The 16,302-nt window shown below is 38.0% G+C and overlaps 1 protein-coding gene across 2 annotated transcripts in view; it reads left to right on the plus strand.

Moving 5' to 3' along the window:
* The window catches only part of Tup (LIM1_Isl and LIM2_Isl domain-containing protein tup), a 58,208-nt gene that overhangs the window by 33,392 nt on the left and 8,514 nt on the right, over positions 1-16,302 (plus strand). Inside the window, exons 2-5 of one of the 2 annotated variants that reach the window (XM_076437764.1) lie at positions 980-1,166; positions 6,167-6,471; positions 15,067-15,419; positions 15,837-16,043. In XM_076437764.1, coding sequence (XP_076293879.1) covers positions 980-1,166; positions 6,167-6,471; positions 15,067-15,419; positions 15,837-16,043 — 1,052 coding nt within the window. The remainder of the gene's footprint in view (positions 1-979; positions 1,167-6,166; positions 6,472-15,066; positions 15,420-15,836; positions 16,044-16,302) is intronic. The other variant, XM_076437765.1, reaches the window with a different exon arrangement.

The following is a 16,302-nucleotide window of genomic DNA, read 5'->3' on the forward strand; positions in this document are numbered from 1 at the left end:
GACGTATTGAATAGATGCGCTTAACAGACGAGCTCGTCGTACGCTTTTGTTCTCTGCAACGTGTGAAGGCTCCTTGAATCACATCTCACTTAAATCTCATCGCTCCCCCTTTTTTTTATGAACGAATCCCACTCTCGAAATAAAAGTCGATGACTGCAATTATCACGAAATGTGTCTGTAGTGGCGGCACGTATGACGCGACATCAATCTCGAGAAAAGCCGTTTCATACTGATGTTCACTTGAAGAGGTTCCGCAATAATCCATAATTGCTGTCGCAACTTTCCGTGTCATTAGATTTTTGCACTATACATTCATCTGATAGTATTTCATATTTTAAGTTAACTAATATGGCGACCTGTAAATGCAGAGGGCGAGTCAGCTGAATGTGCCACCTAAATTATTTGGAAACTATTTAGTGTATGGTTGAAAAATGGTTGAAACGAAAGTTAAATGGTTTCAAGGATAGTAGAGTAGTATTTTCTGTTTTCTTTTGTATCGAGATATAAAAATTAGGTTGTGTGTGAATGTAACCACAAAATAATTTATATTTATCAATACAATTCTGTGTATATGTATGTATATGTATACATATACAAACGAAGCATAATAAATCTGCAAAATTAGAATTAGGAAAATTTAAAAATACTGTTACATTATTTTCAATCTTGTGAACATATTAAGAAAGAAAATAAATTTCTATTTCACTCCAATTTGTGGCAATTCAAGTAGAAAATGTTTATATTGCTTAAAGATACGCGTTGTCTACATATAAATATTGATTATATTAATGTAAACTCGTCAATTTATGCAAGTGGCTTTAATAGTTTAATCATCTACTGTGTACATACGTTTTCTAATTAAAGTGTGCACAATTTTCCTATGCGTCAGTAAAACCATCCGCCCTTCGAATGTTAATTCTCGCGTATCTCGATTTCAAAAATGAGTACAAACTAACCGAAGTTTCTGCTTTTCTGTCAGAAAGTACGAGTTCGCATTGTGTGGGCTGTGGCGGGCGAATTCACGACCAATGGATTCTGCGAGTTGCACCGAACTTGGAATGGCACGCAGCTTGTTTAAAATGCGCAGAGTGCCAGCAATTTTTGGACGAGCATTGCACCTGCTTTGTACGGGACGGGAAAACCTACTGCAAACGAGACTATGTCAGGTAATGAGTTATCTATTATATCATAGTAACGCGACGTTTGAATTTCCACTGAAACTTAATGTTTCATTTTTCCTTTCACTGCCCCTTCACTTTTCTCGACTCTACTTTATATGTATACATACATACACACACACTACCGCTCATAAGCGTTTAGGCACTCCTCTTTTCATGTATTATTGTTACAGAATTATGTTTACCAAACAACATTAGAATAAAATGAGTTACCTATCTAAAATGCAGTTCAACAATACATACAGACACCCATTATATCGGAACAGTTTTACTACATTTTAGTTTATCATTTTTTTTCCACATTTTTCCTGAGTTTTTATATGATTAATGTACTTATTGAAAGTGCCTAAACACTTATGAGTGGTAGCGTACGAGCATACGGAAACAAACTACGTATCTAGGCATTAATTTAAATAAATCCTCTGTGCTCAGTAACAAATAATTCTTTTATTTATTACATTTTAAATGAATAAACCATTTATCAATTTTAACACCGTAGTAAGTTGGAACGAAAGTTCGTAGTGGGTTGGAACAAAAGTTCGTAGCGTTTGTAAATTAAAATTGAAAGCTAAAATTCAGATATGTATTCATAGATTTATTCAACAACATATATTTTCCATTCTGTTATATTACTTGTGAACAACAATCTGTCAAAAAATTGTCAAAATTAGTGAAAACAAATACAGTGAGCCACGAAAGCATTCGAATGCCCTTTAAAACAGAATAACTTAAACCACAGCCGCGTTAACTGTTGGTGTAGTTCTAGTGTTAATCGTATAAGAACGAGATCACGAAGTTCAGACAAATTTACTTGGGGGCGGTTAAGGAACACCCAGACGGCAACGTTTTACCATGGTTGTTTCGACTTTTCGAACAAGACGACAGAAACAACAAACACGCGTCATCGATGTCTCTCTGGCCCTGGCAAATCCGTGTCGACCGGATATGCCAGTCTCCTTCTACGTCTTCGGAGGCATCTCGACGTCCGATGGATCAATGCAAATAAACCGCCTGTTCCCGAAGGAAAAATATTTGGCGCAGGTTGCTAGGGGATCGTCTCTCGATCGATGCTGCCAGTTTAAAAAGTCCCGTCGCCTTTTTTTCCCTCCGAAGACACCACTCGTTTCGGATTACGTTGAAAACGGGGCGACGCGCGACGCTACGCGGACCTGGACGCGCGACGTTTCGGTCTCACGAATCTGTGAAACGCTTTCTGATGCTGTTCGTTTCGCTGTTTTCTTTTACGGTAGTCGCTGCTCCGTTTCCAGATCTGGGTTATACTTATTTATTGCATTCTATAACATTTCAACGTGCTTCCAGTTTGTTTTGAGCTTATTCGAACGTGTTGATAACGATTACATGTGCATACGTACATCCCCGGACGGGAAGATAACACACTTCGAAGTTAAATTAATGTCTGTTTATTAAACATTCGAAATTCAATTTTTTATTTTGCATGAAGAGCCGCAGTCTAGTAATCAGTATTTAAGCATTAAAAGTAGCCATACAAAATATACATACATTTTCTTTTCTCTTCTGCGACATTTTTTTGGCATAAAGACGTTTTAATAAACAGTGTAATTTTAAAGAAAATGATACCGCAACGGGTTAATATGCGAAGAAATTATTTTTCTTTTGTTTATCGAACAAATAAGAATTTTATAGCTTGTCAACGTCAATGATCGTTTCACTGTTTACAAAAAAATACCGATTCTAACAATAAGCACAGCAAAAGGGTACAACAATTCGAGCTATAACGTGAATAAGCTCAGATGTTGAACGATACAGGTAAACGAGAAACGATTAATTGTACGACTAAATGTACACCAATCTTCAGGATAACGCGAGAGAAACGTCACAATGTCCACATTAGACAAGATTGTAACGCGTTTATCTGATGATTAACAGCTAAAAAATTCTTCAAAAGGCAAAAATGTTTCCGTGAAATCTCGTTGAAGGGTAAGAAGTCGACCGATCGAGTGCAATATGGTAATTAATGCAAAACTGGTAGCATTCTCGGGCGACACGCGATACGGTCTTTTTGGTACGCATTTGCAAACGGTGAGATTCCAGGGAAAGAAAGAAAAAAGTACGCTGCCAGAGTGCAAAGAGGAAGGAAACGAAGAAAGTAAGAACTGACAGAGCGTTTCTTCGGAGTATTTTTATCTGAGATATGCTGAGCAGAGAAGTTGCCGTCCGCTCCAAAAAATGCATTCGTGGCAAAACAAATGCAGTTCACACGTGGTTGCATCTTCTGGTTGCAGAGGTGGGCAATATTTAGTGAAATAAATATTGGGTTGGAAAGAAAGTTCGTAGCGTTTTCAAATTAAGAATCGCAGATAAAATTAAGGTATTTATTCATATGTTTATTCAGTAACACGAGTAGTTACCTCGAAAATGGCAAAAAGTAATAGAACGGAATGGAAATTATATGTTATTGAATAAATCTATGAATGTAAATTGATTTTTGTTCCTTGCAATTGATGTAGACAATTTTTATTTTGCATAAATATCCGCAGTCTACTTATAAGTGAATACCACACCAATCACTCAATAGAAGAAGAATTGTACGCAAACGTATCACATAAATTTAAAACCAGAGTGACGGTATTTAAATCTGTTTCGGCCAATTGCATTGAAATATAATTAAACGAATTCGATTGATCTAGTTGAGCAGTGGTAATTGGCCGACGCGACCACCAAATTCAATTATCTGATGCATGGAACATTCTTTAATGAAATTAAACAATTTCGAAACTGTTCGATTGAATATGTGTATAATCAGTCTTATTAGGTAGACTCCAACAAAGTTAGTTTCTTTAAACTAAATTGATTAATCGAATCATCGAGTTCGCTAAAATATTTAAATAACGTACTTCGTCAGTACGAATTTTTGTGTTGTATTTTACTCTACCATAGTTATCATAGTATTATTCATACATACAGATGTACATATGCATTAGGTTGGCAACTAAATCCACGACCTTTTGTTTCGTAATACTTATTTGAACTTTTTTGGGAAGCTAGAGTAATTAGTTTACTACAGGATGTGATAAGAAATTTTCTCAAAAATGCAATTGTTGGAATTGTAGAAAAAATACTAAAAGTTGTAATTTACAACTTTTATATGTGGGCCTATATTGAAAATTCAAAAAATATGTTTTGTGGGTCTGTGTCGATTATATGTATGCACTGTGAAAGTTTCATCGAAATCGGTTGATGCGGGAAAAAACAACAGCCATTGAAAGATGTAAGAAAATCGTGAAAACCTGCAATTTTTACCATCTTTAAACGTTTGTAGCTCATTCCAACGTCCACGGATTTGACGAAATTTTCAGAATATGTATAATTAATACAGATCTACAAAAATGTATTTGTTAAATTTTCAATATTGGCCCAGATAAAATAGTTGTGAAATGCAACTTTTAGTATTTTTTCTACTTGCTCTAGCTTCCCAAAAAAAGTTCAAATCGTATAGTACAATGTTAAAAAAGTTGAACAAAAGTTGTCTTGTCCACATTAATTTGCACAAGGGTGTAATTATGTATACATACTGAATCATAAGAGAATATAAGTTTGGATAGATTAGTTTAATATTAGTCAAATATTAGCTTACCTGGTAATAATCGAATGCGATTGCAATGTTGACTACGCGTTTATTCGTCTTTGGAAAAGTGTGGAAACGCAGCAACAAATTTTCACTTGATCCACTATCACAAACATTCACTGCGCGGTAATCAAAAATTTTTTGCTACGCGGTAGAAAAATTGCAGCTTTCGTAACGTTATTTTAAATTAACACTGTAAGTTTACACGCCGAGCACGGTGTATTATACATATGTAGAGGTGTTACGACGTTACGACTAAGCACCTCTGTAAGCTTGCCATTTTGTGATAGTTAGAGGTTAGTTCGCCGCCAGGTATGTACGGTACAGCTTGTCAAATCTAGCTGCGCGGTTGACCAAAACTTAGGAATGCGCAGAAAAAAACAAAGACCTCACTCGACGAGAGAAGAATGCAACATTTGAACGGTAAGGTACACACCTCGTCAAAAGTGCGTACTGTCCATTATTTCTTACAGCAGTAACATACAAAACAACTGTTTACATGTTTGTGTGAATACACTTGTGTCACTTTACTTTTTAACTGAACTGTCGCCACGTGCATCAGCCGCACAGCTAGATTTGGTAGATTTGACAAGCTGTACATACCTTAGCATGGGCTACATGGACACACTACTACACGCAATCTCATTCTCACACGTACATGAAAACCGTGATGGTGACTAGTATTCCATCTGACGGCGACCAGACAACTAACCTCTATCTATCACATCTTTCCGAGAGAAGTTCGAACACCTCTATAAAACACCGGTGACGCTGAGCTTAGAGTATTTCCACTTTTCGGCAGTAGATGGCACCACTGAAAATGTCAGATCCCAGTAACGAAAACAGTGTCTGCCCTAATTTTTATTTTGAGTGTTTACATAGCTTCTCTCTCTCTCTCTCTGGATTTTTCAATAATTTCGTTGCTGCATTTTAAACTCGTAGGTAGGATCCCGTGTCTGCGAAGCTTTGCTTTCGTTGCTTCCAGCATAACTTGTTTTTTTAATCTTACTTTTACAATGGGTTGATATTCAACTGAGATGAAACAATTGATTTCGATCAGCACAGATGAAATTAGAAAAAACAGTTATAATTCGTAACAATTAGGTTAACCTAAAAATTGAAAGATGTGTAAAAACAAATGACAGATGTCGTGAAACATTGATTTTGATTGAAGGCTTCGTAATTTTACGCTACAACATAACTCACAGCTGCATTCGCCAATAATTTCCGTTTAAATATTCACTTGCTACTATTATTATGGGATAGGGGGAGTAATAGACTAATGTGAGATGAACGTGTACACAATGTAGAAAAGGAGTAGCAGACAATATACATAGATAGCAATAGCAGATTCGATGATCGACAATGCAATTTGTTTCAGATTGTTCGGGACGAAGTGCGACAAGTGCAGTGAGTGCTTTAGCAAAGACGACTACGTGATGAGAGCAAAGAGCAAGATTTATCATATAAAGTGCTTCCGATGTTCTGCGTGCATGAGACAGCTAGTACCTGGTGACGAATTTGCTTTGAGACAGGACGGTCTTTTCTGTAGACACGATCACGACGTTCTCGAGGGTGGCAAGCTCTGCTCCGGGCCCGGCGGTGTTCCCGGCAGCGAGAATAATAACAACGCATCCCTCATGAATAATAATCACCATCTGCATCCCAACGACGGCTCGATATCAGGTAATGGAAATATTTATTTCTTTTTTGCGGATTCTGTTTTGTGTCTACACACACGAATCTGATAAACTCTTTATTATCCTCGTCTGTTTGCAATCTGCCGTAAACAATAATAAGCAAATCATTTAAAAGACATTAATGAAACAGTAGTTGCTGCGTTTGAACATGAATTCTTTAACCTTCTGGGCAATTGTGCATAAAAGGTCCCACCTCACCGATTTCGATGATTTTTTAATATGTTGTCAGGGTGAAGATTCTGAACAACTTTTTCCTATACATGTAACCGCCGCTCAGCCTTAGTTTTTGAGAGATTTGTGAAAAACTGCAGCTACTACTACATTTAATTTTGCCTATACGTGCACGCCCGTGCTGTGCGTATGCTTCAGCATGATGCGACCGCTCGTCAACTGTTTCTACAGATATATCACTACGATCGTCGGACGATCCGATACTTATACCGCGTGAACTTTTTAAATCATATGATGATGAAGAATGAGTACATATTATATTACGACGACACCACACACACCCACCCAGTGCTTAACACGCACCCACTGTTTCTAAATTATACTCTAGATTCTTACGTATTTTCACGTGCTGATTACGAATATGATATTGAAAATTTGCACAAATGTTAATTTCTTAACGGAAACCTCCTTTTTAGAAACATTGGGTGCGTGTTAAGCACTGGGTGGGTGTGTGTGGTGTCGTCGTAATATAATATGTACTCATTCTTCATCATCATATGATTTAAAAAGTTCACGCGGTATAAGTATCGGATCGTCCGACGATCGTAGTGATATATCTGTAGAAACAGTTGACGAGCGGTCGCATCATGCTGAAGCATACGCACAGCACAGGCGTGCACGTATAGGCAAAATTAAATGTAGTAGTAGCTGCACTTTTTCACAAATCTCTCAAAAACTAAGGCTGAGCGGCGGTTACATGTATAGGAAAAAGTTGTTCAGAATGTTGAGTTTTACAACATATTTAAATTTTATCAAAATCGGTGAGGTGGGACCCTTTATGCACAATTACCCAGATTGTAAATTCTAAACTATCCACGAAATTTACCAGCAACCCAGGCCTCTCGAAATAAACCTGCCATCTCTAAATGAAAAGACGTTATTGTAAAACAGGATTTAACACGCTCACCGTCGATCATGCCACACCTACGTCATGGAAATTTCTACTCCGTGACGGGTGACGCAGAGACGAATAATAAAATACATAAAAAAGTATTCCAGTAGAACCTCTATTAACTGTTCCTTGACTGCTACTTATTTTAAACAATTTTGTTTACTAATTATATCAAATATAGCTCTCAAATATTGTTGTAATTTATATTTTTGAACCTTATATTAGTTTCTAACTAAAAAATAAGAAGTGTGAAATGAATAAAGGAAGAACCAAATATTATACATACAATAAAACTCCTTTTACTTTTTCTTTTCTCTGATGTCGAGTCACGCTCGACAAAGGAGTGCAAAGGGTTAATGATGTAAACAATATCTTGTATTATGGTACATTAATTTTTAGTGGCGCTTCAGAGTTACCATTCGAGTGCTAAGGGTTAACATATGCATTCATTGGCTCGGCGCGGCGCGGCGCGGCGATGCGAGTGTAATATTCCAGCCATTAGTATTCCAGTGTTTAAGAGCACAAGGGTGGCTACTGCTTCCCGAATAGTATCGTTAAAGTGGATCAAGATTGAATGACAGTATCATAACCTTTTATCACGCCGCGCCGGCAAATGAGCGTAACTTATTTGTAGATTAAATTGTCTGGACACAGTCGATCGGGGCACAAAGAGCAAATTTGCAAAAGGGTATCCGCTCGAGGGGAAGCTCAAAGGACCACCCTTGACATAACGGTATTGTGTTAGGATACTCGGGGTCATAATTAGGTGTTGATAATTGAAGCCGTTAAGACCTGGAAGGCTTGACCACTTTCCTCCTACGCGGCAGGATTACACAGGATTAGTGTTCTGCGTGCCAACCATTCTAATATGTATACACGCATGCACACATTGGCTGGATAGGCTGGATTAAACGTCCAATGAAGCTTGCGTTAATAATGAGTTAATTAGATATAGTATGTTACCGCGATGTTACATTATCGCGTATCGGGTTATACTGGCAAACAAACTGTAACAACCTGACAACATTCTTCCGAGTAGCTACATAGCAATAGGGTCGCGTCTTTTCGGTTTATTTATTGTTAACCCCTTGCACTATAATATCGTGTCAGACTCTCGTGATGAAAATTTCGAACAGTACCTACTAAATATAAATATAATTAATTTTCTTCGGACCAAAATAAAATTCTATTTTGTTGTTGAACATTATAGTAGACAGCGGATTTACTGCATTTATTGGAACAAATCAAACATCGAAACAAGATGTGAGCACTTTGAGACGAAAATTAAATTAAGAAAAATTAATATGCTTCAGCATATCGAAGGACCTTTGTTAGACAATCTATCGAAAAAATTTTTATTGAGTACAAAAACGAATCCTCGTTTGTTCCACCGCGTTTCCCATTTTCATATACAGGGTGTCCCAAAATTCCTGCACATCCCGGAAATGCGAGGTTCTTGAGACCATTCGAAGCGACATTTTCCTTTGCAAAAATGTTATCCGCGGCTTTGTTAGGGATTTATTAACGAAAAACAGGGACCAATCAGAGCGTGACCTAGACACGAGTTGGCACAGTCGGCTAATAGGCAGTTTGCTCACCCGATCTAAATATTATTGAAAATGTGTGAGGCGTATTAATCAGAATTGTGTGTAAAGTTACGCACATCATTGATCATAACGTTTTTATGAATGGACCAAGCTACTTCAATTTCTCTGTAAGGCTAGAAGGATTACTTAAAGTAAATGACGTCTAAAAATTGATTCAGGCACACATGTTGTAATAAAAATTGCACAGAATCTAAATAAACAGAGCCTTGTAATTTTTGTAAAGCTGAGACATTTTAGTCGCTTTTAGTGCTCGGTAGGTTTAGCGGTAATGCTTAAATATAGATTACAAACGAATCAACTCTTATTTCATCTAAAAAGAAAGGCATGACGTTAACTTTCGTTAGACTTTGTTAAAATCATCAAGCATGACGAGTCTGACTCGTTAAAATATGGCAAGGGGTTCAGTGTTATAAAAAAAATAAAGGAGGCACCACGAAATACTAATATTCGATCAGATACCTATTTCCACAAGAATATCGATGTTCCATTAGTGTCTTATAATTTTGACCACCACTGTACAATCTGGAAACCTGTTCGATCGTGGACAAAAAGCATCACACGAATCGATTTCCACAGGGCACCAATAAACGTTGAAATTTCAACAATAAAAACGGGGGATTAGGATGGTAAAATTCGACGCGACGTGGAACGGCTTGTACGTGAATTCGTAGTAGATCCGCCCCATTAAGTTGTGTAAGGGGGACACGATTCCCGAAAGAGGAGAAAAAAGAATTGAATAAACTTTCATAAAAGAAAAAAAAGGAAAGGGAATGATAGAGATCGTGCGTAGTTATGTGCCACAGTAGTTGGCAGAGAGGTGCTACATTTGACACCTCGGCTCCTCTGTAAAGAGTTGTCAAACCACTGCCGTCACCGGTCCGTGGGCCCACGGTTTCGTGCATCGGAAAAGATGTTTAGAGACAACAATTTCCATAAGGAAGCCAAGTGACAAACACCATAGAAAATACATATGCCGGTCGCGCGCGACACTAAGAAATTGTTTACGCCTGGAATTAGGAACTACGTTCCAGCTAGCCCCTGTGTCACACGTACCACACAAGTTTCAATTATCATCGATTAAGCAACGCCGTGCCATGTTGTTAGACCATCCGTCTAAATATACAGTGAATGAATAACCAAACTATTCGATCGCCGTGCCGATATTATGCTTCATCGCTGCGTCATTTACACTAAATCGAAGAAAAAAACTGGTGGCACGCTGGATTCTCTTTTTCTGATAATTGAGCCGTTTATTTTAAAAGTGGCCCAGGTCCATTTTCGAGAAAAATCAAGCTATACATAATATTTACATTTCCACGGTACCTTTTCATTCTGAAGCAAATTGTAACTAATATATTTAAAATCACATAGATTTTGTAAAAAGAAAATTATCTGGTTAATAGAACGATAGTAAGTTGTTTGATAGGCCATAAATTGACCTAAAATTCATATTTTTTGTATGGCTACATTTATTTGAATGATTGAATATTAATTACATACGAATCATATTTTATTTCATCGAAAAGAAACGCGTAACATTCATATTTGTTAGACTTTGTTAAAATCTTTATGATGAGTTTGACCCATTAAAATACGCAAGATTTAATAACTAATATTTGATTTGTTCTATCGCTCCCTGTTTGTCTCTCGGCATCCGCGAACATTCGATTTCGCGTGGTAGGCAAATCCTTCCGAAGGACACTGCCAAGGAAACTGGATCCTTATCGCAGCACGAGTTACTTATTACTCGTTAATTGGGAGTTAATGAAATTCGACTCTCAACAGGTTTCGCTGTTTCGCCGACTAAAATGTGCCCGAAAGGTTTGTGATTCTTGCTTCTTTATTTTTTTGCTCGTCCGCGCAGTCCTTTGCTGATCGATGCGACTAACAAGGGAGCTGAACCTGAAAATTCTTATTTCTTTTGAATCTTCCATGATTCGTAGGTAGGTTCAACACAAATATCTCGCGACTTTTACTTATTTCGTGCGCTGGGGTAATTAACGGGTGAAGTCGTATAGAATGGGGTGTACAAGATCCATCTAAATGAAAAACGAAATCTACGAAAAAAACTTGGGTAACGGGAAAGATCGTATAGAAATTTAATTCACGAATAACGATATCGTTGTTGTTTACAACCTAGACTGCGGATCTGTATGCAAAATAGCAACTTTGTATGTCAGTTGCAAAGAACAGTTGCCAAAGAAAAAGTTCATCCTTGTTTAAATAATTTTAAAAAGTTGGAAATAGTACGTTGATGTTCCTAAATCCGTATAATCTTTATATTGTACTTTACAACTAGACTGCGGGTCTTTATGCAAAATCTACGAAAATCTTGTGTAACGGGAAAGACCATATTGTATAAATTTAAAATAATTACTTTTTGTTAATCGACGAATGAAAAAAGAAATGAAAAAAGATTTACTCTATTTTTAACGAGAATGGATTACATTAGTGTCTTTTCTCGCTTGCAATTTTTATTATTACCTTGATATCATTTCAGACGAAAGTTTCTTATTAGTTCTTATGTGTGGAGATTCCTAGAAAAGATATGTAGTAACTTTAATATCCTTTAATTGACCTCGTGATTTGATCATGTTTCAATCAATCACATTAGGTTAGGATTGCACTTAAAGATATTTCAGAATCAGAGTTTTAAGATGTAATTACTTTTCTTCGTGAGGAAGATTTTCATATATTTAGGAGGAACAGGATGATAGAAAGTATTTGCAAAAATAGATTCAGTATTATTATTATATGTATAACAAGCCAAGTGCTATTCTCATCTACAGTGACTCTCACTAATATTCGGACACTCCTAAAAAGACAAATTTTTAATATTGGACCATATGATTTGAAATTGTTAGGGAAGTTAGAACAATTAGATTGCTACAAGACGTAATCAAAATTATTGAAAGAAATTACAATTGATCGGAATTGTAGGAAAAATACTAAGGCCGTCCACACACGGGTCGATTGTAATCGCGTCGTGAAGTTCGTACGTCTTGCTCGTCATGTACGATTCATGCGGCGGACGCGATTTCGTCCACACACGGGTCGATCGTCGATTTGGTCGACGCGATTCCAGTCGCATGCGATTCCCCTCCACGTGACTTCCAATGCAAATGAATGGAGAGCCACACACTGGTCGATTCGTGGTCGACTGAAATCGGTTCGACTGAAATCGCGTCCGTCGCATGAACAGTCGCATGCGATTCCCCCTCCACGTGATTTCCAATGAAAATAAATGAAGAGCCGCACATTGAAATCGCCGCGATTGTTTTTGTTTTTCATAAACCTATATGATTATATTCAACTATGTAAATAAAAAGCTTACCTTAATGTTATTAGTATGCGTAAAAACATAAAAAAAGATAATAAATAAATAATAACCTATGTAACCTAAATACATAGACCACATCGAAAAGTGCAATGCACTCAAACTACAAAAAATAAGGGCCAAATCATTTAAATTACATGAACTGCACAAACTAACCTCCATGAGTCGCGCGAATCGTACGATCCACGCGATTTTCCAACTTCGCTGCCGATCGCACGCGATTAGAATGGCGGCGATTTCAATGTGCTGCAGTGATGCCGAAATCGTGGTACTGTGGTACTAAGCCGTGGTACGAGACCCCCCCACTATGACCTACCGTTGCCCCTACTGGCCTTCTCCAACTCGCTCGCGCGCTACACTCACCAACGTACCTCTCATATCCTAGGAGAGGTACGTTGGCGAGTGTAGCGCGCGAGCGAGTTGGAGAAGGCCAGTAGGGGCAACGGTAGGTCATAGTGGGGGGGTCTCGTACCACGGCTTAGTACCACAGTACCACGATTTCGGCATCACTGACTGGAATAACGTCGACCGAATCGACGATCGACCCGTGTGTGGATGGTTCATGCGACGGACGCGATTTCAGTCGAGCCGATTTCAGTCGACTACAAATCGACCCGTGTGTGGCTCTCCATTCATTTGCATTGGAAGTCACGTGGAGGGGGGAATCACATGCGACTGGAATCGCGTCGACCGAATTGACGATCGACCCGTGTGTGGACGGCCTAAGAGTTGCATTTTACAACTTTTTTACGTGAGCGTATATTGAAAATTTAAAAAACTAACACTAACTGCAATAAATCTAGGAATTTTTACATCTTTCAATGGCTGTCGTTTGACATGCCGCCGTCAGTATCAAAATACACTTAAGATCAATTATCGTTATTATCGCTACCGCTATCTACTATCAAAATAGAAAATCATTGTTTACGCTAAAAAGTCTTAGCCTTTCCAGTTCAAGTGAATATAAATACCCAAAAGATTAGGCACTTCGTCTCACTAATCTTATTTATGGTTAATCGGTGACAAGTCCCGTGTATATTGCTGGTGGCCAATCAGTGTCAATTCGTCCAAGTCATCGTAATTGCGTTCGATTTCATATGAGAAAACCGTCTCGATTGGAAGAGAGCTCGATTTTTCTAAAAAATCCGCTGGTCTTTTAGCTGTTTCGTTTTTTAAAGAAATGTACTGATTGAAAATATTCACCTTTTGTTTCTTGAAATCATACATTATAATTTCTTCACACCGTGCACAGAAATTCCAATTTTCAAATTTCTTTCGCGTTCGCCACTGTATTGTCTTTGGGCTCACGGCTCACGAATACGAAGGAGGCATTTGTCTCTGCGTTCTCCATCCGCCATGTTGAACTACTATCCGGATCTCCCATTAGCTGGCGAAGAAGGTTTCGCAAGACCGGTTAGGACGATAGTCGCAGCCGGACATTCTACTCGGTATTCTCCTGATTTAGTTGCGTTGCTCTTCCCCGAGCAGTCGGCTTTCTTCCAAATAAGCGGCGTATCAGACCGGGGAACCATCGGTCGATGAAAACACCGGACTTGCAATTTGTGCAGTGTTCCTGTTAAGCTTCCACCTTCCTCGAACAGCAAGATAAGTAAACGTCCTAGTTCAACTAAAAATCAGGAATTCGACAGTAACGTCTGCCGTGGAGAGGATTCCGGTGATGCTCGACGCTTAACATAAAACCCTTATCAAACCAATTTGCCTCTAAAACTTGTTCGCATGTTTTATGACCGCCGCGCCGCGCCGCGCCGCTTGCGAAATCGTCACCCTACTGAAACCCAAACTCAGGTGTATAAAAAGCAATTTTCGAAACGTGTACAAATTTTATGCGTCCGTTGGTCTACGCTAAATCCATCATCGTTTTATTCTTCGGTTTTATACGCGTCTTAAAGACCTTCCAATTCTGCACTTTCGTTCCTTCGTTTGTGTTCATCGATCAATGAAGAATCTTATTCATGTATATCTATGTTATAAGTAGACAGCGGATCTTTACGCAAAATAAAAATTTTCTAGCTGAATTGCAACGTACTGAAGCGAAATGGAAATTTATTTTCTTTCTTAACTCTTTGCACTCCGAATTATTTTTCAGTTTTGTTACCAACAACTCCCTACTATTTTAAGTGTTTACTAACTATATTAAATATACCTCTCGAACTTTGTTGTAATTTATATTTGTGGAAGTTATATCTGTTTTTAACGAACAAATAAGAAATTAAATAAATAATGGAAGAACCAAATACATATAAAAACTTGACAAAGGAGTGCAAAGGTACCATCCGAGTTAAATAAATAAATGATTAGCTCGTCAGAAAATATGTATTATTACATCATTTCAGAAATTCGAATCACGATTTGTAATATTAGTATACATTTTTGAAAATGCCAGATGTTTCAACCTGTTGACCTATCTATATGGTTAGAAGGAAAATCACCAGATTGGATTCTATGAAATTGCGAACGATTTGAACAGCGAGTTAATTGTTAACGTGTTCGCAGATTCTGGGTCTGAGAGCGGATCACACAAAGCGAGCGTGGGTGGTAATCGAGGATCAGGCAGCCATAAGAGCAGCGGCGGCTCCGATGGAAAGCCAACCAGGGTCCGCACAGTTCTGAACGAGAAGCAACTTCACACTTTGAGAACTTGCTACGCGGCGAATCCGCGGCCGGATGCGTTAATGAAGGAGCAGTTGGTGGAAATGACGGGTCTCAGTCCACGAGTGATTAGGGTATGGTTCCAGAATAAGCGTTGCAAGGACAAGAAGAAGACGATCGCGATGAAACAGCAGATGCAGGAGAAGGTGAGCACGGAATTTTCGAAATTCACTCATTCTTTAGGAGACTATGTTCAGGTTTGTAGGATATTTTCTTTCGAAAACTCGGTTAACTATGATAACTAGACTGCGGATCTTTATGCATTTATAGGAAAATTAAGTAGATAAAATTCGAAAAAGTGGTGGAAAATTTTTTAAATTGATTTCTCCTCTATTAAAATCATTCAGGGAAGAAACAACATTCAATTTAGTTTATATTTCTTGCAATCGATGCAGACAATTTTTATTTTGCATAATAAAGATCCGCAGTCTAATAGATAACATGTTAAACACATCGTGCGTGGAGTTTCTACGAAAATGTCGTATTCATTAATTATTCTATAACAACACTTTGTGAAGAGCGAATAAAAGAACACGATGAGCATTTCGTAAAGATCTAATAATACTTCGCCCTGCAACCAACAATTTAATGAATCACGATGTTTTTTATTGCAGGATGGTCGTAAATTAGGCTTCGGTGGAATGCACGGCATTCCTATGGTGGCTAGTAGTCCCGTGAGACACGAGAGTTCCATAGGAATGACGCCACTCGAGGTGCAAGCTTATCAACCGCCGTGGAAAGCACTTTCGGATTTCGCTCTCCACACTGATTTAGACAGGCTAGATCCCAACACACCGTCTTTCCACCATTTGGTATCGCAGGTAAATATGATTAGAATCACTATCATCTTTGATACTGTATAATTAATGGTGGTACAATCGCGAAAACTGGCTGATTCTGCAGAAAAAAGAATAAGTAAAAAATATGCTTATCTTCTGTGTGTGTGTGTTTATACTATCCCTTGTCTTCGCCTCGGAAAATGGAAAAATTAAAGAAATAAATCAATTCCAAGGCTGCACATATTAAGATTTTAGTGGGCCAACCATTGCGCGACAGTAACAAATTGCTATATGAATCATA

This window comes from Lasioglossum baleicum, chromosome 14 (genome assembly GCF_051020765.1).
Source record: "Lasioglossum baleicum chromosome 14, iyLasBale1, whole genome shotgun sequence".
NCBI classification, from domain to species: Eukaryota; Metazoa; Arthropoda; class Insecta; order Hymenoptera; family Halictidae; genus Lasioglossum; species Lasioglossum baleicum.